General features: G+C 42.2%; 1 protein-coding gene across 1 annotated transcript in view; it reads left to right on the forward strand.

The window, feature by feature from the left end:
* The first annotated feature begins 10,596 nt into the window (after positions 1–10,596).
* The window catches only part of ankhb (ANKH inorganic pyrophosphate transport regulator b), a 108,489-nt gene continuing 93,257 nt past the window's right edge, over positions 10,597–25,828 (forward strand). The window contains exon 1 of the mRNA XM_029641969.2: positions 10,597–11,138. Within this exon, the coding sequence (XP_029497829.2) occupies positions 11,043–11,138 (96 nt within the window). The 5' untranslated portion in view covers positions 10,597–11,042. The remainder of the gene's footprint in view (positions 11,139–25,828) is intronic.

Consider the following 25,828-nt stretch of genomic DNA (forward strand, 5'->3'; position numbering starts at 1 on the left):
ATGAACACAATGACAAAGTTGGATGACAAATCAGCTGACCAAATGAATGATGAGAGAACTCAGGTGATGAAGATGGAAATATTGATTTCTAAGCAAGCGGAGGAAATCTCATCACTGAATCTCTCACTCTGTACTCAAGACCTCTATCTGCAAACCATGACAGATAAGTTTGAGACCGAAAGGAGCAAGTGTGACACTCACGTGTCCAAAATCAGTACTCGAAGCGCTCAAGTGGACTCAGAATACCACCCTTAGGTACCATCTGGAGGAAGTCCAGAATAGTCATGCTCCACAGCGTGACTACCAATCCAAGCAACCGGAGCCCTGTACTCACAGGAGTATAGACGGTAGGTTTCAGACCTTGCCTCCCTCATGTGTCCCTCAGTCTTCTCCTCTTGGCTATTCTGCACTGAGTAATATTGTGCCTCTTGGCCAACAACAACAAGGCTTGGCTTCTCCTTTTGGCCTTTCGGCCCCAATCTCTCCACAGGATGAACACAACCCTTTCCGCCCGCTTGGCGCGGAAAACCTTGACAAACTCATCAAGAATTTCCCCACCTTTGACCCCGTTCCAGGTCAGCCAAACGATACTGAGACGTTCCTAGCTGACATAGAGGACGCGTTGGATGGCTACGGGCTACCCGCTACGGGTTCTGACAGGGTTTACCTGTTGAAGCGAACATCGAATAGACACGTGACAAGGTTCATTCGTCAACAACAGCAACATGTGCTAAATGACTACGCTAAACTTGCCACAGCTTTGAACGTGGAATTCAGTGGTTCTGCGACTCGCAAACACGATAGCTCACTGGCTAACACCGTCAAACAAGCTCGGAACGAACACCCACAAGCTTACTATCATAGGCTTCGTTCAGATTACTTTGGACTACTCACTGAAACAGGCATGGAAGACCTGTTACCTTTTTTTTTAATCCTGTCGAACATGTATCCTACCTTCATTTCCTATTTGGGCTCTGCAGCCCACGTTGGCTTGCCTATCTTACAACTCAGAGAGCTTGCAAGCACAGCTTTTGAGGCATCAAAAGTTCACAATGCAAAGAGCCCTGACCACTCGGTTTTAAAGTTTGACCAGCACTCACTCCAATTAGAGGGTGCATTATCAGGTATTGGAGTGTTGAACAACAGTTTCTACCACGCACAACAACAGTTTCTACCACGAAACCATGATTCCAATAACCTCTGCGGTCGAAATAACTGTAAAGTACGTTGCCATCAACATGACCCACCGCTACAATCAACCTGTTCGCTACGTTCATGCACTCAACCCACAAAAAGTGTCAGAGCACAAGGGTAACAAAGAGGTGATGGACGATCAAAACATAGACCAATGTTCTCCAGAAGTTCCACTACGGGAAGGACTAAAGCGAGAACAATTTGAGAAAAGGGTAAAAGATAAGTCACAAGGACTAGACAAGGAATTACCGGACACCAGGTCCGCAGGAATTAACGCCCAGCAAGGACGTATGAGTGAGCGTTCATGTGCAAAGGATTAGCATTTCAATTGTTAGAATTATCACTCTGTAGTGACTTCTTAGTCGACCCCCATTTCCTCTTTTGTCTAACAAGCCACAATGCCGGTTTAGCCCAGGGCACATTCCCCTATCATTTCATGTAACCATATTTACTGTTTGTTTATGCATTTCTGTGAATTACTTAGTTAGTAATAAATAAATGATTTAAGACAATTGATGTATGGATGACTCATAGTGAAGACTGGGTTCATGCAGATAACCAACAATTTACGATGTTTGGAATTAGACTAACGTGAGGTAAAGTAAATAATTCATTTAATTTATCTGAATTGATCAGATAAAATATCTGAAAAGTTATTTTAGGAAATGATAACTTTGTAATCTGAATATTTTTCCTTGATGCCCTGACTCCCTAGTTAATTACATTTACATGATTAATCAGTTGATCGCGTAATACGAATTACAGAGAATCTTTGATGAAAACTATGTCTTCAGTTTAATGATAGTAAAGACACGACAGTGGTTTAGTACGTTAACCCGGGTCACTACTTCATTGCTCCAGACCAGCCCATGGGGGCGTTAGAGCACTGTTTATGACTTTCTCCTATAGAGCTCCATTTTTATGGAACGGTCTGCCTACCCATGTCAGAGACGCAAACTCGGTCTCAACCTTTAAGTCTTTACTGAAGACTCATCTCTTCAGTGGGTCATATGATTGAGTGTAGTCTGGCCCAGGAGTGGGAAGGTGAACGGAAAGGCTCTGGAGCAACGAACCGCCCTTGCTGTCTCTGCCTGGCCGGTTCCCCTCTTTCCACTGCCTCTAACCCTATTACAGGGGCTGAGTCACTGGCTTACTGGGGCTCTCTCATACCGTCCCTGGGAGGGGTGCGTCACCTGAGTGGGTTGAGTCACTGATGTGGTCATCCTGTCTGGGTTGGCCACAGTGTCTCCTGACCCCTCCTGTCTCAGCCTCCAGTATTTATGCTGCAGTAGTTTATGTGCCGGGGGGCTAGGGTCAGTTTGTTATATCTGGAGTACTTCTCCTGTCCTATTCGGTGTCCTGTGTGAATTTAAGTGTGCTCTCTCTAATTCTCTCTTTCTCTCTTTCTTTCACTCTCTCGGAGGACCTGAGCCCTAGGACCATGCCTCAGGACTACCTGACATGATGACTCCTTGCTGTCCCCAGTCCACCTGGCCGTGCTGCTGCTCCAGTTTCAACTCTTCTGCCTTATTATTATTGGACCATGCTGGTCATTTATGAACATTTTAACATCTTGGCCATGTTCTGTTATAATCTCCACTCGGCACAGCCAGAAGAGGACTGGCCACCCCACATAGCCTGGTTCCTCTCCAGGTTTCTTCCTAGGTTTAGGCCTTTCTAGGGAGTTTTTCCTAGTACTAGCCACCGTGCTTCTACACCTGCATTGCTTGCTGTTTGGGGTTTTAGGCTGGGTGTCTGTACAGCACTTTGAGATATCAGCTGATGTACGAAGGGCTATATAAATACATTTGATTTGATTTGATGAAGTGCTGCTCTCCTCTCTCTCCACAGAGAAACTCATTGTAAGGGCTGTTCCACTTCTGTTCTCGACATGTAAAACACCTACATTGCATTCGGAAAGTATTCAGACCCCTTGACTTTCTCCACATTTTGTTACGTTACAGCATTATTCTACATGTTTTTTTTTATCCTTATAAATCTACACACAAGACCCCATAATGACAAAGCAAAACCAGTTTTTTTTGTTAATGTTTGCAAATGTATTAAAAATAAAAACTTAAATATCACATTTACATAAGTATTCAGACCCTTTACTCAGTACTTTGTTGAAGCACCTTTGGCAGCGATTACAGCCTAGAGTCTTCTTGGGTATGACGCTACAAGCCTGGCACACCTGTATTTGGGGAGTTCGATCGGGTTCAAGTCACCACACTGACCAAGGCCCTTCTCCCCCGATTGCTCAGTTTGGCCGGGTGGCCGGCTCTAGGAAGAGTCTTGGTGGGTCCCAAACTTCTTCCATTTAAGAATGAGGGAGGCCACTGTGTTCTTAGGGACCTTCAATGTTGCAGAATTATTTTTAAATTGAACATCTACACTGCAACTATTTCTGTTACCACCACCCCCCTGCCAGTAATTATAGTAAGCTGCCGTTTAACTGCCTATACACCCTTACTGCACTGTACTTCACGGTACAGTACAGTAAGATTATACATTGTCATCGGTACTTACTGTTTTTCATTTAGTTCAAAGATGACTGTATATTATATTCATTCCTGCATCAAGGTCAATGTTAGACTGAGTACATCTCACGTTTATGTTTAACTATAGTGTTCCAACAAATAAGAGGAGGTTGAGTACCTGAGTTTGCACCAGGAAGAGTTGAATGTTTTTTGTTGTAGTTGTAGACTTATGGTAGCAGAGATACAGTATGCAGATAATTAGACAGAATGTTCCATGTTCCTGTAATGTTGTAACAAAGGACAAATTCTGAACATGTATCACAGGTAACACGGCACACATAACAGGGGACCATTATACCATCCTATAAAAAACAAGTTGAAATATAGAAAGCTTTCTATAAAATTAACCAAATAATAAAATATGTGTCAGTACAGTGTGGATGTGCTATAAATCCAAATTCAAGATCAGATTCCATGTGTTTTTTTGCTGCTTACACATTACGAAAATGATCAGATATCAGTCATGGAAATAATTGGTAAATTATTAGAATCGGCTGCCTGTGTAAACGCAGTCAAACTCTCTCGCAACCAGGCTGATGCCAAGCTGCAAGTTTATTTGCATTTGTCTAACAATAAGTTACGTCATTTTTTTCATATGCCCCTGGTGATGTAGATGTAACAGAGTTAAGAACGTAAACTCACTCCACAGCTAGCTTGAAATGTTGCCGATGGAGGTATAACTTTTGTATGGCTCAATTGGTTTGCACATTGTCAAGGAGGGCGGTCAAGTGTGTTGCGAAGCAGAGGATCACTGGTTTGAGCCCAATATGCTAGGGGGAGATAGGGGAGATAGGAGAGGAAGCTAAACTGAAGCGTAGCGCATTGACCCAGATTACACAGTTATATCTACTTTGCAGTGCATGCTTTTTAACCTGTGCTGCAGCACATAGAAAACATTTAATCAGCCCAACTGTATTTCAGCTCCGTACATTTTGCATTAATTTAGGTCCTTCCCTCTTTGTTTATGTCTCCCTCCCTCTCCACAGAATGAGGCTATGCACTGTTGATAGATCGATAAACATGAATATAGATTATCATTCAGTAAGGTCAATTAATCAGTTATTAATTTACCAATTTGCATTAAATCTACAGTCTTTTATAACAAAAAGAACGGCAACCTCACCACTTATTTTGGTATAAAGCTGAGGGATGGGACGAGGGAAATGTGACCCCTCTTAAATGCATAGACAGCACTCCAGATGCAAGTACTGATCTTAGATTGACTCACTTTCACATTTAACTGTAGTGTTCCAACAAACAATCACCCGAGTTTGTAGTAGGTTAAGTAGCCGACATACATTTGTTTGTAAGCTTGCTTGCTATTAGGTCAGGAACCCGGTAACAGGGGCACACACAACACGGTCCACATTTTTTGACTTATCATGTAAATACACAGTGTAGCAATGTCAGTAGTCTAGCTAACACTAAAGACATTCATTCATGCATTAATTTGTTAACTTCTCCCTCCCCACAGACTTATGCAACTCTTTTGCCTATTTATATTGTGCATTAAATGTCAGAAGTAAAACTTGGAGTCAGCGATGCTATATTGTAGTAGGCCATTATTCCAACTACAATTTGGAGAAACAGTTTATTTATCTGCAGTTGAACTCTCCTTACTTATGGAGTACCACAAGGTAGGCTAGCTGTCTCGGGCCCCCTATGGTGAAATGCATCTGACATCTGTTAATTCAGTGGGGACATTTTTTTTATTGTATCAGTCAATTTTCAAACAAACGATTGAATAAATAATTGAGCGTTATCTTTATTATAATGCCCCCTGTTGTCAACTAGATGGGGAACTAAACTACCAGGATGGATTTTGACATGAAGAGGAATTGTAAATATTGCATGTTTCCATACATGACAATGTATTTACAGACTGAGGTGAAGTGGCTGGCATTGAAACCTGTACCTGGAAATTGTATTGTTAACGCATAGAACATGATTTTAGACATGTTTGCTAATTACTTGAAAATTAAATACAGATATATCTCATTTACATAAGTATTCACACATGTCAATACATGCTAGAATCACTGTTGGCAGTGATTACAGCTAAGACTCTTTCTGGGTAAGTCTCTGAGAGCTTTGCACACCTGGACTGTACAATATTTTTTCAAATTCTTCCAACTCTGTCAAGTTGGTTGTTGATCATTGCTAGACAGCCATTTTCAAGTCTTGCCATATATTTTGAAGCCAATTTAAGTCCAAACTGTAACTAGGCCACTCAGGAACATTCAATGTCGTCTTGGTAAGCAACTCCAGTATATTTTAGGCCTTGTGTTTTAGGTTATTGTCCTGGTGAAAGTTGAATTGTCTCCCAGTGTCTGGTGGAAAGCAGACTGGACCAGGTTTGCCTCTTGGATTTTTTCTGTGCTTAGCTCTATTCTGTTTATTTTCTTCCAAAAATCTCCATAGTCCTTGCCGAGGACCACCATGCTTGCAAATTAAAGTGGTACTCAGTGATGTGTTGAGTTGGATTTGCCCCAAACATAATGCTTTGTATTCAGGACATAAAGTACATTTCTTTGTCACATGTTTTGCAGTTTTGTGCCTTATTGCAAACAGGATGCATGTTTTGGAATGTTTTTATTCTGTAAAGGCTTCCTTCATTTCACTCTGTCATTTAGGTTAGTATTGCGTAGTAACTACAATGTCATTGATCCATCCTCAGTTTTCACCTATCACAGCAATTAAACTCTGTAACTGTCTAAATTCATCATTGTCCTCATAGTGAAATCCCTGAGTGGTTTCCTTCCTCTCCGGCAAATGAGTTAGGAAGAATGCCTGTATCTTTGTAGTGACTGGGTGTATTGATACACCATCCAAAGTGTAATTAATAACTTCACCATATTCAAAGGCATATTCAGTGTCTGCCTTTTATTTTTACCCATCTACCAATATGTGCCCTTTGCGAGGCATAGGAAAATCTCTAGGTCTTTGTGGTTGAATCTGTGTTTGAAATTCACTGCACGACTGAGGGACCTTACAGATAATTGTACTGTGTCTGTGGGGTAAAACACTATTATTGCACAAAGAGTGTCACGCCCTGGCCTTAGTTATCTTTATTTTATTTTTGGTTAGGTCAGGGTGTGACATGGGGGATTTATGTGTTTTCCCCTGTCTAGGGGTTTTGTAAGTTTATGGGGCTGTTTCCTTTCTAGGTAAATTGTCTATGGTTGCCAAGATGGGTTCTGAATTCGAGGCAGCTGTCTATCGTTGTCTCTGATTGGGAACCATATTTAGGCAGCCATATTCTTTGGGTATATTGTGGGTGATTGTTTCCTGTGTGAGTGTTTGTGCCACACGGGACTGTTTCGTTGCCAGTTCACTTTATTATTTTATATTTGTGTTCATGTTTAGTTTTTCTTATTAAAAACCATGGACACCTACCACGCTGCGTATTGGTCCGATCCTTGTTTCACCTCTTCAGAGGAAGAGGAGGAAATCTGCCGTGACAGAATCACCCACCAAAACAGGACCAAGCAGCGTGGTGACAGGCAGCGGCAGGAGGAGCAGCAATGTCAGGATTTTTGGACATGGAAGCAGAATCTGGACTATAATACTTGGGAAGAGATAGACAGGTGGGCGGTCGACCCAGGGAGAGTGCCGGAGCCCGCCTGGGATTCGCTAGAGCAGTGCGAGGAGGGTTACAGGAGAATGGAGTTGGAGAAACGAGCACGGCGGCGCGGTAGGAAGCCCGAGAGTCAGCCCCTAAGATTTCTTGGGAGGGGGCACACAGGGAGTATGGCGAAGCCAGGTAGGAGACCTGCGCCAACTTCCTGTGCTTACCGGAGAGCGAGAGAGACCGGGCAGGCATCGTGTTATGCTGTGGAGCGCACGGTGTCTCCAGTGCGAGTGGGCATCGAAACAAGTGCCATGAAGCCGGCTCTACGCATCTGGTCTCCAGTGCGTATCCTTGGGCCGGCATACATGGCACCAGCCTTACGCATGGTGTCCCCGGTTCGCCTGCACAGCCCAGTGCGGGCTATTCCACCTCGCCGCACTGGTGACCGGGAGCATTCAACCAGGTAAGGTTGGGCAGGCTCGGTGCTCAAGAGCTCCAGTGCCACCTACATGCACCAGCCCTCCGGTGGCAGCCCCTCGCATCAGGCTTCCTGTGCATGTCCAGAGCCCAGTACTCCCTGTTTCTACTCCCCACACTCGCCCTGAGGTGGGTGTCCTCGGCCCAGTACCACCAGTGCCGGCACCACGCACCAGGCATACAGTGCGCCTCATCTGTCCAGCGCTGCCAGAGCCTTCTTCCTGCTTAGCGCCGCCAGAGTCTCCCGCCTGTCCAGAGGTGCTGGCGTCTCCCGCCTGTCCAGAGGTGCTGGCGTCTCCCGCCTGTCCAGAGGTGCTGGAGTCTCCCGCCTGTCCAGAGGTGCTGGCGTCTCCCGCCTGTTCAGAGGTGCTGGAGTCTCCCGCCTGTCCAGAGGTGCTGGAGTCTCCCGCCTGTCCAGAGGTGCTGGCGTCTCCCGCCTGTCCAGAGGTCCTGGCGTCTCCCGCCTGTCCAGAGGTGCTGGCGTCTCCCGCCTGTCCAGAGGTGCTGGCGTCTCCCGCCTGTCCAGAGGTGCTGGAATCTCCCGCCTGTCCAGAGCCGCCAGAGCCACCAGTCTGCAAGGAGCCGCCAGAGCCGCCAGTCTGCAAGGATCCGCCAGAGCCGCCAGTCAGCCAGGATCCGCCAGTCAGCCAGGATCCGCCAGAGCCGCCAGTCAGCCATGACCCGCCAGAGCCGCCAGTCAACCAGGATCCTCCAGAGCCGCCAGTCAGCCAGGATCCTTCAGAGCCGCCAGTCAGCCAGGATCCTCCAGAGCCGCCAGTCAGCCAGGATCCTCCAGAGCCGCCAGTCTGCAAGGAGCCGCCAGACCCGCCAGTCTGCAAGGAGCCGCCAGAGCCGCCAGTCTGCAAGGAGCCGCCAGTATGCAAGGAGCCGCCAGAGCCGCCAGTCAGCCAGGATCCGCCAGAGCCGCCAGTCAGCCAGGATCCGCCAGAGCCGCCAGTCAGCCAGGATCCGCCAGAGCCGCCAGTCAGCCAGGATCCGCCAGAGCCGCCAGTCAGCCAGGATCCGCCAGAGCCGCCATTCAGCCAGGATCCGCCAGAGCCGCCATTCAGCCAGGATCCGCCAGAGCCGCCATTCAGCCAGGATCCGCCAGAGCCGCCATTCAGCCAGGATCTGCCAGAGCCACCAGTCAGCCAGGATCTGCCCTTCAGTCCGGTGCTGCCCCTCAGTCCAGTGGGGCCATTTAGTAGCATTGCCAATCCTAGGTCGGCAGTGAGGGTCGCCGTTTCTAGGATGCCACAAAAGCGGACTAAGACTATGGTGGAGTGGGGTCACATCCCGCGCCAGAGCCACCACCGTGGACAGACGCCCACCCAGACCCTCCCCTATGGGTTTAGGTGTGCGGCCGGGAGTCCGCACCTTTGGGGGGGGTACTGTCACGCCCTGGCCTTAGTTATCTTTGTTTTCTTTTTGGTTAGGTCAGGGTGTGACATGGGGGATTTATGTGTTAGCCCAGTCTAGGGGTTTTGTAAGTTTATGGGGCTGCTTCCTTTCTAGGTAAATTGTATGTCTATGGTTGCATAGGTTGGTTCTCAATTAGAGGCAGCTGTCTATCGTTGTCTCTGATTGGGAGCCCTATTTAGGCAGCCATATTCTTTGGGTATTTTGTGGGTGATTGTTTCCTGTGTCAGTGTTTGTGCCACACGGGGCTGTTTCGTTGCCAGTTCATTTTATTATTTTGCATTTGTGTTCATGTTCATGCTGCGTATTGGTCCGATCCCTGTTTCACCTCTTCAGGGGAAGAGGAGGAAATCTGCCGTGACAAAGAGTGAGTCCATGCAACTTATGTTGTGACTTGCTAAGCAAATTTCTACTCCTGAACTTATTTAGGCTTGCCATAACAAAGGGGTTAAATACTTATTGACTCAAGACATTTCAGCTTTTCATTTTTAATGAATTTGTAAAAATGTCTAAAAACATTTGACATTATGGGATATTTTGTGTAGGCCAGTGACATTCAGATCGTAAGACAATCAATGTGGAAAGGTCAAGGTGTGAGAATACTTATCTGAAGGCACTGTAATTGAAGAAAGACAAAACTTGCGGCTCTGATTCAGCATGTACTAGTAGCCTAGGCTATGACTAAAGCCTGTGGACTTGTATGTCACTATTGCATTGGATATTGCATGGAATTGAATAAGGAGTTTCTTGTGTGCCCATGATTTGGTGCAATCATCTACATACAGTAAGTGACTCATTCAACTTGATATATGAGAGAGCGAGATGGGCACGTTCTACAAATGTACACTTTGGAATGAGCAGTGCACGTGCCAAGAGATATCATTGAACAAATTATTAGTAGCTGACACTGTCTGAAAAGACCACTTGTCACCATGTTGTTAATTAGGTAAAATTAGTTTATATTAGATATTTGGTTCTGAATCAGGGGATGATGGACAAAAATCCACAGGTTTTATTTTTGGGAATATTATTATATATATATATATTTTTTAGCTTTCAATATTTAAAGCAAAAAGAAAAGTAGGATTTTTGTTAATCCTCCCCTGATTCTGAATATATAATATATAACTTTGTCTAAGAGAAATTGAAGATTGAAAGCTACATGAATTCAAAAAATAAAAAGGTGTGGATTTTTGTCCATCCTCCCCGATTCAGAATTCATCATTTTTATAGTCATGGCATGCTTGGTTCAATAGCTATTGACGAGAGAAAATCTAATGTCCCGAATATCCAAAACAAAACCAATTTGACCTTGGTCGTGTAGTTTTGTTGTCCAGGCTAGCGTATGGTTTTCGGTGCGCAGCTGGTGACGTCCAGAAGAGGAGTGTTATTTATGTGGCGACCCCCACGTGCTGAAGGATGGTGATGATTAAAGTACAGTTAACCATGGGACCATCAACGGAATAGCGGCTTTGCTGGGCTGCAGCGATACCGCGGCCTCCAAACCGTTTCCATATTGGGCTCAATATAATTTGCCAAAGGAAGAAGTTGTGGGCGGAACAGCAGCGCGTTAATTTCATGGTTTTATTTTTCCCTCTCCTGATGGATGAACAATGGAGAGTCCGTCAACAGAAATTTCTGGTGAACCTCCTCTTCGCCCCTGCGTTAGATCATTGTTGTTGATGCTGTTGTTGTGTAGGAGGCAGGGGCGGACCTGATATTTTAGGATTTCTCCTAGAAAAGACCGAGAACATCGGGTGGTCACTCGCGTTTTTCATCCTCTCTTAGTTCTGTAAGCAGCTGATGCTGGTTTTTCTGTCTATCATCCACCCGCTGATATTATGGTGAAATTCCCATCTCTAACCCCCTACTTCCCGCTCATCCGATTCCTGGTTCCTCTCGCTATCACGAACATAGCAATCGACCTCGGTGAACAGGCAAGTGCTACTATCATATCCCTATTCTATGATTTTTTGATTGTCATGTCAGTGAATAACAATAGGTATAATAGTAATAAAACAATGACTCGTGTTTACATAGGCGGTGTGAATCCCACCTTGGTAGGCAATTTAACACCAGTCGCATTTCCAGTGCGCTTCGTTTGGAATTTTAGTCATTGACAACGGGGACTGACATCCAGTGGTGTAAAGTACTTAAGTATGAAAGTACTACTTAAGTCGTTTTTTTAGGTATCTGTATTTTGCTTTACTATTATATTAGTGACAGTTTACTTTTACTTCACTACATTCCTAAAGAAAAGTATGTACTTTCTACTTCATACATTTACCCTGACACCCAAAAGTACCTTTGAATGCTTAGCAGGACAGGAAAATGGTTTAATTCACACACGTATCAAAAGAACATTCCTGATCATCCCTCCTGCCTCTGACCTGTCGGACTCACTAAACACAGCTTCCTTTGTAAATTATGTCTGAGGGTTGGAGTGTGCCCCTGGCTATCTGTAACTTTAAAAAAAAAATGGTGCCTTTTGGTTTGCTTAATATAAGGAATTTGAAATGGTTTATACTTTTGATACTTAAGTATATTTTAGCAATTACATTTACTTTTGATTACTTAAGTATATTTAAAACCATATATATATATATATATATATTTTGACTTTTACGCAAGTAAAATTTTAGTGGCTAACTTTTACTTGAGTCATTTTCTATTAAGGTATATTTTCTTTAACTCAAGTATGACAATTGGGTACTTTTCCCACCACAATGACATCTCCCTGGAGCCTAGTGACATAGCCATCAATTCCATTACCATCAACCCCACAGTGCGTTGCCTGTCTTGAGGTGTAGCCTATCCTCATCATCTCTTGCGGCACCTTTTAGGTCGCTTGCCTACTAGGATTGGAACAGTCTCTGGGAAGACATTGAAAATGGTGGGTTACACAAACAATGTTAGTGGATCACCTGTGTGCGTCAACAGCTGGCCATAGTATCAGCAAACATGTGTCAGGGCACATAAAAGAGTAGGACAATGCAAAACCAAAATGAGCTAGATGATTGTGCCGTTATGGGTGGCCTGATTTGGCTACATGTGGCCTATAATAGTAGTCACCCCCAAAGCGTACCTTGTTGAAACCCCCAAACTAATTTGGGAGATCAAACTAGACAAGGCTGTCATTTCTTTTAAAGGGGCAATCTGTGATCGCTACATAAAAAAACATCCATGAAATATATCCATTGATTATTGAAGAATATAACTTAGCCTGGTTGAGGGCTGGAGTTGGGAAACACTGCTCTACATAGGCTACATATTTTGCTTGCATGTCTACCATTTCTGTCTAGCAGCTTGTGCACAATACTAAAATGACAAAACATGATATTTGAGGCAAGGGGCATTTCAATATAGCCTATTCAAATGTTATGATGTAGCCTATATTCAACACTGTCCATAAATGCATAGACACATCAGAATTCAAATAGCCTAATTACACCAGCAAAATGGGTAAGAAGGGAAATAAAAAAGCGGTGTTCTTGCTGAGAAAAGCAAACTAATTTGTCTATATTTTATCTCATTGTAGTGGATGGGAGTTGTTCTATTGACTTAAATCAACTATTGTGACCAAATAACATTAAACCAATAATACAATCTCCTGAAGACCAGATGACATAGCCTAAATCTGCACCTACACCCAACACAACTTATCTTTAAATGCAGCCCCCCCCCATAGAATCAGTTACACATTTGTGCTCACAATCTGTTTGTGCAAAATAATGTTCATAAAACAGTTAGACAAATCAGTTCACCCTACCAACATTTCTGGTGAATGTTGCCTTTTTGTTGTTACAGCCTAATGTGCCTAGTGCTAAATTCCCAATGGCCAAACAAGGTGAATAATGTAGCCTGGATCTGGGCTAATGTAAGTGGTGGATTCAATCACTAGTAGTAGGCTTATGTGACTTGTTTCAGGAAACTAGCCGTATGTCGCGTATCACTACTGCACAGGAGAGCTATTTGAACGTTAACTTTTATTACTTATCAAAATGCCTTCTGGAGCATGTGAACTTTCATGTGCCTTAATAGCAAACTTGTATGCCATCTGTAAATATGAATAAAATATTTAAATTACGAGACCAGTTGGTTTAGCCACAGAAAAAGGCAGCAACCTTCCCGCTAGCCATGATTGGCTGAGATAATGAGTGGGCTGGACATGCAGAGAGAAGAGTTCAGATTGGTCTGCCATGTACCACGCTTCTGTCTATAAAATGAGCTGGTCAGTATGTATAGGTAATCCTTTCAAACAAAGCTTTTTTTTAAAGATATCACATAGTAGTACTGCATAAGTGTAACTCTCCACTTTCTATAGGACTGAGATGGAGAAAATGCTGGCATTTGATTGCAAATATGCAGACTGAGTGGAAAAGATAACATACAGAAAGAAGGCTGTTGTATAAAATGCCTGTCTCCGGATTACATCTTTAATAAACTAAGGGCAACCATGGCATCAGTGACAGAGAGGGAGAAGTGTCCATCCATGTATATGGGTAAGATAGTCTAGCTAGCTAAATGTTTCAAATATTACATGTTTCTAATTCGGTCAGAAAGTTGTTTTCATTTCAAGTTAAGGTGTACTGTTAGCTAGCTAGCTAAAGTTACATGTATGATCTGTGTAGTTATATTATTCGTTTCTCAGAGCCATTTGCATTGCTATTTATAACCTAATGTTAGCTAGCTTACATTGAACCTGGTTGGTTAGCTACCTGCAGATTCATGCTGTGTAGTAATGTTATGAGTTGGGATTATGTTTCATTGTTTACCTAGCTAGCTACATATTTCAACAGGACTCCACTATGCAAGTAACCATTTCAATAGAATGTTCATGATGTCAGTGCAACAACTGTCAATAGACATAGCTGGTAAATCCGCTCTGGTTATCTACGATGAGACAGCCTATAGGGAGGAGGTCAGAGACCTGGCAGTGTGGTGCCATGACAACAACCTCTCCCACAACACCTTTTCCCCCTGAGGAGACTGAAAAGATTTTGCATGGGTTCCCAGATCTTCAAAAAAGTGCTGCACCATCGAGAGCATCGTGACCGGTTGCATCACCGCCTGGTATGGCAACTGCTCTGCATTTGACCGTAAGGCGCAACAGAGGGTAGTGCGTACGGCCCAGTACATCACTGTGGCCAAGCTTCCTGACGTCCAGGACCTACAGTATATACAAGGCCGTGTCAGAGGAAGGCCAAAAAATTGTCAAAGACTCCAGTCACCCAAGTCATAGATTGTTCTCTTTGTTACCGCATGGCAAGCTGTACCGGAGCGTCAAATCTAGAACCAAAAGGCTTTGGTAACAGCTTCTACCCCCAAGCCATAAGACTGCAGAACAATTAATCAAATGGCCACCCAGATGATTTACATTGACCACCCCCCTTTGTTTTTACACTGCTGCTAATCGCTGTTTTTATCTATGCATCGTCACTTTACAAATTACCTTGGCTAATCTGTACCCAGCACATTGACTCGGTACCGGTACCCCCTTTATATAGCTTCATTATTATGTAATTTTATATATATATATATACAGTTGAAGTCTGACGTTTACATACACTTAGGTTGGAGTCATTAAAACTCGTTTTTCAACCACTCCACAAATTTCTTGTTAAAACCTGTTGCGACTCTAGGGGCAGTATTTTCATTTTTGGAAAAAAAACGAAAACGGGATATTTTGTCAGGACAAGATGCTAGAATATGCATATAATTGACAGCTTTGGATAAAACACTCTAACGTTTCCAAAACTGTAAAGATATTGTCTGTGAGTATAACAGAACTGATGTTGCAGGCGAAAGCCTGAGAAAAATCCAATCCGGAAGTGCCCCATATTTTGAAAGCGCTGCGTTCCAATGAGTCCCTATTGAGCTGTGAATGTGCTATCAACCAGCGTACACTTTCTACGTATTCCCCAAGGTGTCTACAGCATTGTGACGTAGTTTTACGCATTTATGTTGAAGAATAGCCGTAGGCGGCTACATTGCGTAAGTGGTCACCTGATGGCTCCCAGGGTGACTCTCGCGTAAAATACAGAGGTAGCCATTACTCCAATCGGTCCTACTGAAAAACGAATTGTCCCGACGGATATATTATCGAATAGATATTTGAAAAACACCTTGAGGATGGATTATAAACAACGTTTGCCATGTTTCTGTCGATATTATGGAACTAATTTGGAATATTTTTGCCGTTTTCGTGACTGCAATTTCCGGGCGATTTCTCAGCCAAACGTGAACAAACGGAGCTATTTCGCCTACAAAAATAATCTTTGGCTATCTACCTGGGAGTCTTGTGAGTGAAAACATCCGAAGTTCATCAAAGGTAAACAATTTAATCTGATTGCTTTTCTGATTTGTGACAAGGTTGCCTGCTGCTAGCAAGGCATAATGCTATACTAGGCTATCGATAAACTTACACAAATGCTTGTCTAGCTTTGGCTGTAAAGCATATTTTGAAAATCTGAGATTGCAGGATGAATAGGAATATTTTCTAGGGATATTTATGTCCTTTGCTAATTAGTTTCAGGCGATGATTACGCTCCCGCATGCGGGATGGGGAGTCAGTAGAGGTTAACCTTTTGCGTGTAGGGGGCAGTATTTTCGTTTTTTTGGCTAAAAAACGTACCAATTTAAAAATGCCTATTTCTCAGCCCCAGAAACTATAATATGCATATTATTGTCAGATTAGGATAGAAAACATTCTAAAGTTTCCAAAACTGTAAAAATATTGTCTGTGAGTATAACAGAAGTGATATTGCAGGCGAAAACCTGAGGAAAATCCAAACAGGAAGTGCCTCTTATTTTGAAACCCTTCTGTTCCTATGCATGCCTATCCTCCATTTAAAGGGATATCAACCAGATTCCTTTTTCTATGGCTCCCCTAAGATGTCAACAGTCTTTAGACATAGTTTCAGGCTTTTATTTTGAAAAATGAGCGTGAAAGATCACATTGTGTAAGTGGATAGGTGGGGGCTGTCAGAGTGAATTTTGCGCTACAGAGTAAAGCGGCCATTGTTCCTTCCGTTGTTATTGAAAAACCTACACACCCGGTTGATATATTATCGAATATATATTTTAAAAACAACCTGAGGTTTGATTATAAAAAACGTTTGACATGTTTCTGGACATTATGGATATTATTTGGAACTTTCATCTGCGTTGTCGTGACGGCTCTTTCCTGTGGATTTCTGAACATAACGGTATTTTGGGTATAAAAATCTTTATGGAACAAAAGGAACATTTTTTGTGCGAGTGAAAACATCCAAAGATCATCAAAGGTAAACGATTATTTTGATTGCTTTTCTGATTTTTGTGACCTAGCTACTTAATGCTTAGTGTACATAATGTTTTTCTGTGCTATCGATAAATTTACACAAACGCTTGGATTGCTTTCGCTGTAAAGCATCATTTCACCTGAGACGACAGGTGGATTAACAAAAGGCTAAACTGTCTTTTGCAATATTGCACTTGTGATTTCATGAATATAATGATTTTTTAGTAATATTATTTGACTGTGGCACTATGCTATTCACGGCGCTATGCTGACGAAAATGATCCCGCTACAGGGATGGGTAGCGTCAAGGAGTTTAACAAACTAGTTTTTCCAAGTTTATTAGGACATCAACTTTGCATGATGCAAGTCATAATTCCAACAATTGTTTACAGACAGATTATTTCACTAATAATTCACTATCACAATTCCAGTGGGTCAGAAGTTTACATACACTAAGTTGACTGTTCCTTGAAACGGCTTGGAAAATTCCAGAAAATTATGTCATGGCTTTAGAAGCCTCTGATAGGTTAATTGACATAATTTGAGTCAATTGGAAGTGTACCTGCTGCTGTATTTCAAGGTCTACCTTCAAACTCAGTTCCTTTTTGCTTGACATCATGGGAAAATCTAAAGAAATCAGCCAAGACCTCAGAAAAAAATTGTAGACTTCCACAAATCTGGTTCATCCTTGGGAGCAATTTCCACACGCCTGAAGGTACCACGTTCATATGTATAAACATCGTGGGACCACGCAGCCGTCATACCGTTCAGGAAGGTAACGCGTTCTATCTCCTAGAGATGAACGTACTTTGATGCGAGGAGTACAAATCAATCCCAGAACAACAGCAAAGGACCTTGTGAAGATACTTATTTTAACTTAATATAATACATCAATAAAATTGATTTGAGGCTAAATTGATAATGAAAAAACAAAATGTTGGAGAAGAAAGTAAAAGTGCAATATGTGCCATGTAAGAAAGCTAACATTTCAGTTCCTTGCTCAGAACATGAGAACATATGAAAGCTGGTGGTTCCTTTTAACATGAGTCTTCAATATTCCCAGGTAAGAAGTTTTAGGTTGTAGTTATTATAGGAATTATATGACTATTTCTCTCTATACCATTTGTATTTCATTAACCTTTGACTATTGGATGTTCTTATAGGCACTTTAGTATTGCCAGTGTAACAGTATAGCTTCCGTCCCTCTCCTCGCTCCTCCCTGGGCTCGAATCAGGAACACAACAGCCACCCTCGAATCAGCGTTACCCATGCAGAGCAAGGGGAACAACTACTCCAAGTCTCAGAGCGAGTGATGTTTGAAGCGCTATTAGCGCGCACCCCCGCTAACTAGCTAGCCATTTCACATCGGTTACACCAGCCTAATCTCAGGAATTGATAGGCTTGAAGTCATAAACAGCTCAATGCTTGACGCACAATGAAAAGCTGCTGGCAAAATGCACGAAAGTGCTGTTTGAATGCCTGCTGCTCTGTAACACTGCTCAGTCAGACTGCTCTATCAAATCATAGACTTAGTTATAACATAATAACACACAGAAATACGGTCGAATCCGTAAACTATCATCTCGAAAACACGATTTTTATTATTTCAGGGAAATACGGAACCGTTCCGTATTTTATCTAAGGGGTGGCATCCATTAGTCTAAATATTCCTGTTACATTGCCCAACCTTTAATGTTATGTCATAATTGCGTACAATTCTGGCAAATTAGGCGGCCCAAACTGTTGCATATACACTGACTCTGCGTGCAATGAACGCAAGAGAAGTGACACAATTTCACCTGGTTAATATTGCCTGCTAACCTGGATTTCTTTTAGCTAAATATGCAGGTTTAAAAATATATACTTCTGTGTATTGATTTTACGAAAGGCATTGATGTTCATGGTTATGTTCACATTGGAGCAACGATACGCACCACATCGACTATATGCAACACAGGACATACTAGGTAAACTAGTAATATCATCAACCATGTGTAGTTATAACTAGTGATTATGATTGATTGTTTTTTTATACGATAAGTTTAATGCAAGCTAGCAACTTACTTTGGCTTACTGCATTCGCGTAACAGGCAGTCTCCTCGTGGAGTGCAGAGGCAGGTGGTTAGAGCGTTAACTGTAAGGTTGCAAGACTAGTTAATTAACTGTAAGGTTGCAAGATTGAATCCCCCGAGCTGACAAGGTGAAAATCTGTCGTTCTACCCCTGAACGAGGCAGTTAACCCACCACTCCTAGGCCGTCATTGAAAATAAGAATGTGTTCTTAACTGACTTGCCATGTTAAATAAAGGTGTAAAAAAATATATAAATCGGTGTCCAAAAATACCGATGTCCGATTATGAAAACTTGAAATCGGCCCTAATTAATCGTCCATTCCGATTAATCGGTCGACCTCTAATCCACAGTAAAACGAATCCTATATCAGCATAACCTGAAAGGCCGCTCAGCAAGGAAGAAGCCACCTCTCCAAAATCGCCATTAAAAAGCCAGACTACAGTTTGCAACTGCACATGGGGACAAACATGGTACTTTTTGGAGAAATGTCCTCTGGTCTGATGAAACAAAAATATAACTGTTTGGCCATAATGACCATCATTATATTTGGAGGAAAAAGGGGGAAGCCTGCAAGCCGAAGAACACCATCCCAATGCGAAGCACGGGTGTGGCAGCATCATGTTGTGGGGGTGCTTTTCTGCAGGAGGGACTGGTGCACTTCACAATATAGATGGCATCATGAAGATGGAAAATTATGTGGATATATTGAAGCAACATCAAGACATCAGTCAGGAAGTTAAAGCTTGGTCGCAAATGGGTCTTCCAAATGGACAATGACCCCAAGCATACTTTCAAAGTTGTGGCAAAATCGCTTAAGGACAACAAAGTCAAGGTATTGGAGTGGACATCACAAAGCCCTGACATCAATCCCATAGAACATTTCTGGGCAGAACTGAAAAAGCGTGTCCAAGCAAGGAGGCCTACAAACCTGACTCAGTTACACCAGCTCTGTCAGGAGGAATGGGCCAAATTTCACCCAACTTATTGTGGGAAGCTTGTGGAAGGCTACCTGAAACGTTTTACCCAAGTTAAACAATTTAAAGGCAATGCTACCAAATACTCACTGAGTGTATGTAAACTTCTGACCCACTGAGAAATAAAAGCATCTACTAATATTCTGACATTTCACATTCTTAAAATAAAGTGGTGATCCTAATTCACCTAAAACAGGCCATTTTTAAAACTGAGTTTAATTGTATTTGGCTAAGGTGTACATACACTTCCGACTTCGACTTTATATATATATATATATATATATATATTTTTTTTTTAACAATTTTTTCACCTGAGTTTATTTAGTAAATATTTTCTTAACTCTATTTATTGAACTGCTCTGTTGGTTAAGCACTTCTAAGTAAGCGTTTCACGGTGCATGTGACAAATGCAATTTGATTTTACTCTGTCAATCTCGACAAACAGAAAATATATATCCCTCCCTACAGTGGTTGCTCCGCTAAAAGTGTTGCGATTATGCTACTTACCGAGGTAATTTGTGGTTTGGTACGGTACCCTGCGTCACCACTTTATTGCTCCAGACCAGCACAAGGGGGAGTTAGAGCACTGATTATGCTTTTGGGTCCTAATGTGTCTCTAAATGACAATGAAAGGGCTATATAAACCTAAATAGAAACTGATAATTGTGCACGACTTCAGTATTACTTAATAAAACTGTTGTTACACTAAGGTTTTTATTTTATTTTGCTCTTACTGTGGTACTGTAGCCCACTCCCGACGAGTCAGCGCCTGACTGGCGCAACGGTCTTAGACACTGCATAGCAGTGCAAGCTGAAATTACAGAAATTAATAATTCTAAATAACATTTATTTACAAATTCGTAACAATGTCTCACCCCATGTTCAAGAATGGCCTTTTTCTCGCTCATTTTACGATATTTTAAAATGAAATAATCTCCAAAATATTGTTATTTTTTAAACAAAGCGATTATCATTAACATTTACATTACATTTAAGTCATTTAGCAGACGCTCTTATCCAGAGCGACTTACAAATTGGTGCATTCACCTTATGACATCCAGTGGAGCAGCCACTTTACAATAGTGCATCTAAATCTTTTAAGGGGGGGGGTGAGAAGGATTACTTTATCCTATCCTAGGTATTCCTTAAAGAGGTGGGGTTTCAGGTGTCTCCGGAAGGTGGTGATTGACTCCGCTGTCCTGGCGTCGTGAGGGAGTTTGTTCCACCATTGGGGGGCCAGAGCAGCGAACAGTTTTGACTGGGCTGAGCGGGAACTGTACTTCCTCAGTGGTAGGGAGGCGAGCAGGCCAGAGGTGGATGAACGCAGTGCCCTTGTTTGGGTGTAGGGCCTGATCAGAGCCTGGAGGTACTGAGGTGCCGTTCCCCTCACAGCTCCGTAGGCAAGCACCATTAATATAGAATTATATAAAATCCCATTGGATATTCTCACATATATATATTATTAACCTTGTTATTAGCAGGACAATATATATGGGTCATATTGGTAATGGCTCCCTAGTGGTGCACAATTTGATTGCCTTGCAGTTCTCCAGCTGTATTCACTGAAAGCGCGAGGTTCAAGGCAAGAGGGCAGGGGGCACGGGATGTGCCGCAGAGAAGACAGACCTAGCCCATGGGGAAGGGAGCCACCCCGCCCCTCCCCGCCACACTGGGTAGCACAGAGCAACACCTTAAGGGCCGTTGCCCTAATAATGGCACTGACTAGGGAAACAATTCCCGCTGTTATAGCTGTTATTTTTATTTTGACTTAATCTCCATTTGGGTATTGGTTAGACTAAAATTATGGTGTAGAAAGGTTATGCTCGGTGTAGAAAGGTTATGCTCTTACACAAAACCCAAGCCATCGTGCATAAATGTATTTTGTCCCCCCACACCAAACGCGATCACGACACACAGGTTAAAATATCAAAACAAACGCTGAACCAATTACATTAATTTGGCAACAGGTCGAAAAGCATTAAACATTTTTGGCAATTTAGCTAGCTAGCTTGCACTTGCTAGCTAATTTGTCCTGGGATATAAACATTGAGGTGTTATTTCACCTGAAATGCATAAGGTCCTCTACTCCGACAACTAATCCACACATAAAATGGTCAACCGAATCGTTTCTAGTCATCTCTCCTCCTTCCAGGCTTTTTCTTCTCTGGACTTTATTTTGCAATTGGCAACTTTCATAAATTAGGTGCATTACCGCAACCAACCTCGTTCGTCTTTCAGTCACCCACGTGGGTATAACCAATGAGGAGATGGGAGAGGCAGGACTTGCAGCGCGATTTGCGTCAGAAATAGAACTGCCTTCTATTTTAGCAGACGCTCGCTGGTGCGCGTGAGCAGTGTGGGTGCAATAACTGAATACTATAGATTTCAAAATGTATTTTGCAATGCTCACGCACGCTGTGTTGTCAGCCTGTTAGTGTAACCTTTATTTAACTAGGCAAGTCAGTTAAGAACAAATTCTTATTTACAAGAACAGCCTAAACCTCCCTCCCCGTCAGGGAAATGAAACCTGGTCTCCCGCGGTCCACGCACAACACATCTTTTTTTTTTAGCTAAATAGCCCAGCACTGTAGACTACTCCCGACTGTCACATTGTACAGCTCCATATTTTCCTTTCCATCCTAACGGAAACCCAGAGGGTTCTATGGCACCACGCAAGGTGTGCTGCAGTACGCGGCAACGAACCACTGTAGTAACTTGTAGGCTTACCCAGTATCAAAGGCTTCTCTTTAATGACAATCTCCGAATGAAAAAGCAAAAACAGGTATTCAGACATTTTTGCAGATTTACTAAAAATACAAAACTGAAATAACACATTTAAATAAGTATTCAGATCCTTTGCTCAGTACATTGTTGAAGCACCTTTGGCAGCGATTACAGCCTCAAGTCTTTTTGGGTATGACACTACAAGCTTGGCACACCTGTATTTGGGGAGTTTCTCCTATTTTCTGCAGATCCACTCAAGCTCTGTCAGGTTGGATGGGGAGCATCGCTGCACAGCTATTTTCAGGTCTCTCCAGAGATGTTCGATCACATTCGCTTTGGCTGGGCCACCCAAGGACATGCAGTCATGTTGGAAGGTGAACCTTCGTCCTGAGCGCTCTGGAACAAGTTTCTGTACTTTCCACCGTTCATCTGTCCCTTGATCCTGACTCGTCTCCCAGTGCCTGCAGCTGATAAACAACGCCACCACCATGCTTCACTGTAGAGATGGTGCCAGTTTTCCTCCAGATGTGACTCTTGGCATTCAGGCCAAAGAGTTCAATCTTGGTTTCGTCAGACCAGAGAATCTTGTTTCTCATGATCTGAGAGTCCTTTAGGGGCCTTTTGGAAAACTTACATTAAAATGTAAACTAATTAAAACTAATTTCACTACGTGGATGGCGATATCAAGTAGTATGCCAAATAACCGTAATCATAGTTGCAGTTACTACAGGCCCACAGACGACTTCCAAGTGAACCATCTCTTTCATTAAACAACCAGTTGACATTACTAAACTGACAATGAAATACAGTAAGCACAACAACCAACATGCTTAACAGTCTTCAAGGACCAGAAAAAGGAAATTCTTATTAGAATATGCCACCAAAGATCTAACTCTGCCTCCCTTGACTCCTATCCCAGGGGAGAACACCAATCATCACTATTGCGATTTTTGTCATGGTTCTGCCATTAGGTCACTATACATTCAAACCACTGTAAATTCACATCGTGCTACTTCCTCTGTCTTTGCCAGTTGTCTTGAAAAGAGAAGTCACTCCATGACTTGAGATATTTCTCAAACAATGACATTGCATTTAATAGGGGGCACAACATACTTTACAAGAATAAAAAAGAGGAACAGGACGTGTGGGGGGGGGCAATACCTACAACAGTATAAAAAAACAAACCATCAGTTTTAGCAATTCTACCTCTTGAGTTGTTTTACAAACATCCAGGTTGTAACGTGTGAACCTGCAGACTTTAGGCATTTATAAAGGCTGTGAGGTATGAGCTGTTATAAATGCTTGGCCTGTCTAATGTACTATGGAGCGATTAAGGACACTTTAAGTGCATTCATAATGCATTTTAAATAGTTGACTCATAGAAGGTGTGGAAAAAGTAGGGCCGGCAGGCTAAATTGTTCCAACACATAAAGGAGAGCGGGGTATGTTGATCCCTTTTTTTACATACAGCATCTCTACGTCAAGGGAAATATACTATTCTTTCTAACAAGATCTACATATATTTCCGGATGTTGTGTACTGTATCCCTGGAAATAATCAGAATTCATGTCAAATTAACAGTTTTCAAAACATAGCTTGTCCAACTTGAGCATAGGGACAGGGTAAGTTGAGCCGCCTTGAGGTAAGTGCGTAATGGTGTCGTGTGACAGTGGGTGATGGTGCTGGTAGGTCAAAGTTTAATTCATGGAATTGGTGGTGTGGTATATTGTTTATCTTTACTGTATGCCTATATTCAGATTCTCTGATCAATATCACTTATCTTTCCATTTGTTGACCAGTTGTTTGGGACATTGATGTTGTTTCGATGTGCCAATTCGTAAGCAGGTTCTCTGCATTTGAGACTACTATAAGCCCATGAAAATGATCTGTGAGATTCTTGATATATTTGGCAAGCTCAGACTCCATATCATCAGATAAGACCTTATGTGCTTCTGCTATCATAGCCTCTCTCTTGCACAGGAACATCCCACATGAAAAAATACTACAATTTGCTATAGAATACTTAATATAGAATTAGGTAGTAAACAGTCTTATGGCTTGGGGTAGAAGCTGTTAAGGAGTGTGATGGCCATTTTAAGTTTGTGCTTTTCTAAATAACCAATTTCTGTGTTCTATTCATGTGGTTTTCTAATAACCAATTTCTGTGTTCATGCAAGTGACGCATTGAACAAATCCTCACTATCAGTATCTGCAATTTGGCAGTACACCCACAACCTTGTTTAGAGAAAGGGATATCTCAGTTTCAAGGTCTCAGCTTCGAGAGAAGAAGCATGGTGAGGTATTGGTGACCCGGTATTGGTCGGTCACATGAATGAAGCAAACTTATATGATGAATTAATTATGAACGATGAATAAGCTAAATCCGGCAAATATAACCTGTCTGTATATAAGAGAACTAACAGGACTGCCCCAGGTGTAGCTCCTGATCAACATCTACTTAGTGCATTCAGTTTTCTTTAACCTTTATTTTACTAGGCAAGACAGTCTTATTTACAATGATGGCCTAGGAAACTGCCTTGTTCAGGGGCAGAACGACAGATTTTTACCTTGTCAGCTTGGGGATTCAATCTTGCAACCTTCCGGTTACAAGTCCAACGCTCTAAACACTAGGCTACCTGCCGAGTTGGTTGGAACCTCTCCAGCGCACTGATAATAATGATTGGTTATTTTAACATTGAGTGTCTCTGTGTAGAATTTCCACGACAATTTGGCATCAACGAACAGGATGATTGATTCTGCCTAGTGCATAGCAAGTAACGACGAGAATTGTTGAAGATGCACATGGGGTAATAAGGGAGATTACCGTGTGTGTTTGGGAATAGTAGATGGATGTGAAAATTATGTGATTGTGAGATATGACGTATTAAGCTGATTAAGCTGATTGGAAATTATTACTAATTTGGATAATAACCTGATTGATATAAATGTGGATATTAAGCTGATTGAAATTTGGATTATAAATGGATTGAAATTAGTACTATTAAGATTGAAATTTGGATAATAAGCTGATTGATTTAAATGTGGATATTAAGCTGATTGAAATTTGGATAACGAGATTGAAATATGGATAATAAGCTGATTGAAAATTGGATAATAAGAGATTGAAATTTTGCTATAACTTACTGAGTGAATTAGAGAGCTGTCAGGGGACTAGCTGGAGTGTGAATGTGGAGTGAATGTGAGCTGAGTTTTCCTCTTCTGTAACAGTATCCACCACCGCCCATCATAGTCTGGGAGTAGTAGCACAAGAGTTATTGAGCACGAGATGTTTTATATGTATAGGAAGTAGCGGCAAGAGAACCGTTGAAGATACATATGGTGCATATGTTATAATGTACCCCCCGGGCTGCTGCACTGTGACATGAATAACCAAAGATTTAACGTTATATAAGGATTGTGATGTAATACAAATGTATAATGGGTTACTAGAGATAAAGGAACATAATATTGAGAATAATGGGAATAATAATATACAGTCGTTGCCAAAGGTTTTGAGAATGACACAAATATTGATTTTTCAGTCTGCTGCCTCAGTTTGTATGAGGGCAATTTGC

The sequence above is a fragment of the Oncorhynchus nerka genome, linkage group LG9b (assembly GCF_034236695.1).
Source record: "Oncorhynchus nerka isolate Pitt River linkage group LG9b, Oner_Uvic_2.0, whole genome shotgun sequence".
NCBI lineage: Eukaryota > Metazoa > Chordata > Actinopteri > Salmoniformes > Salmonidae > Oncorhynchus > Oncorhynchus nerka.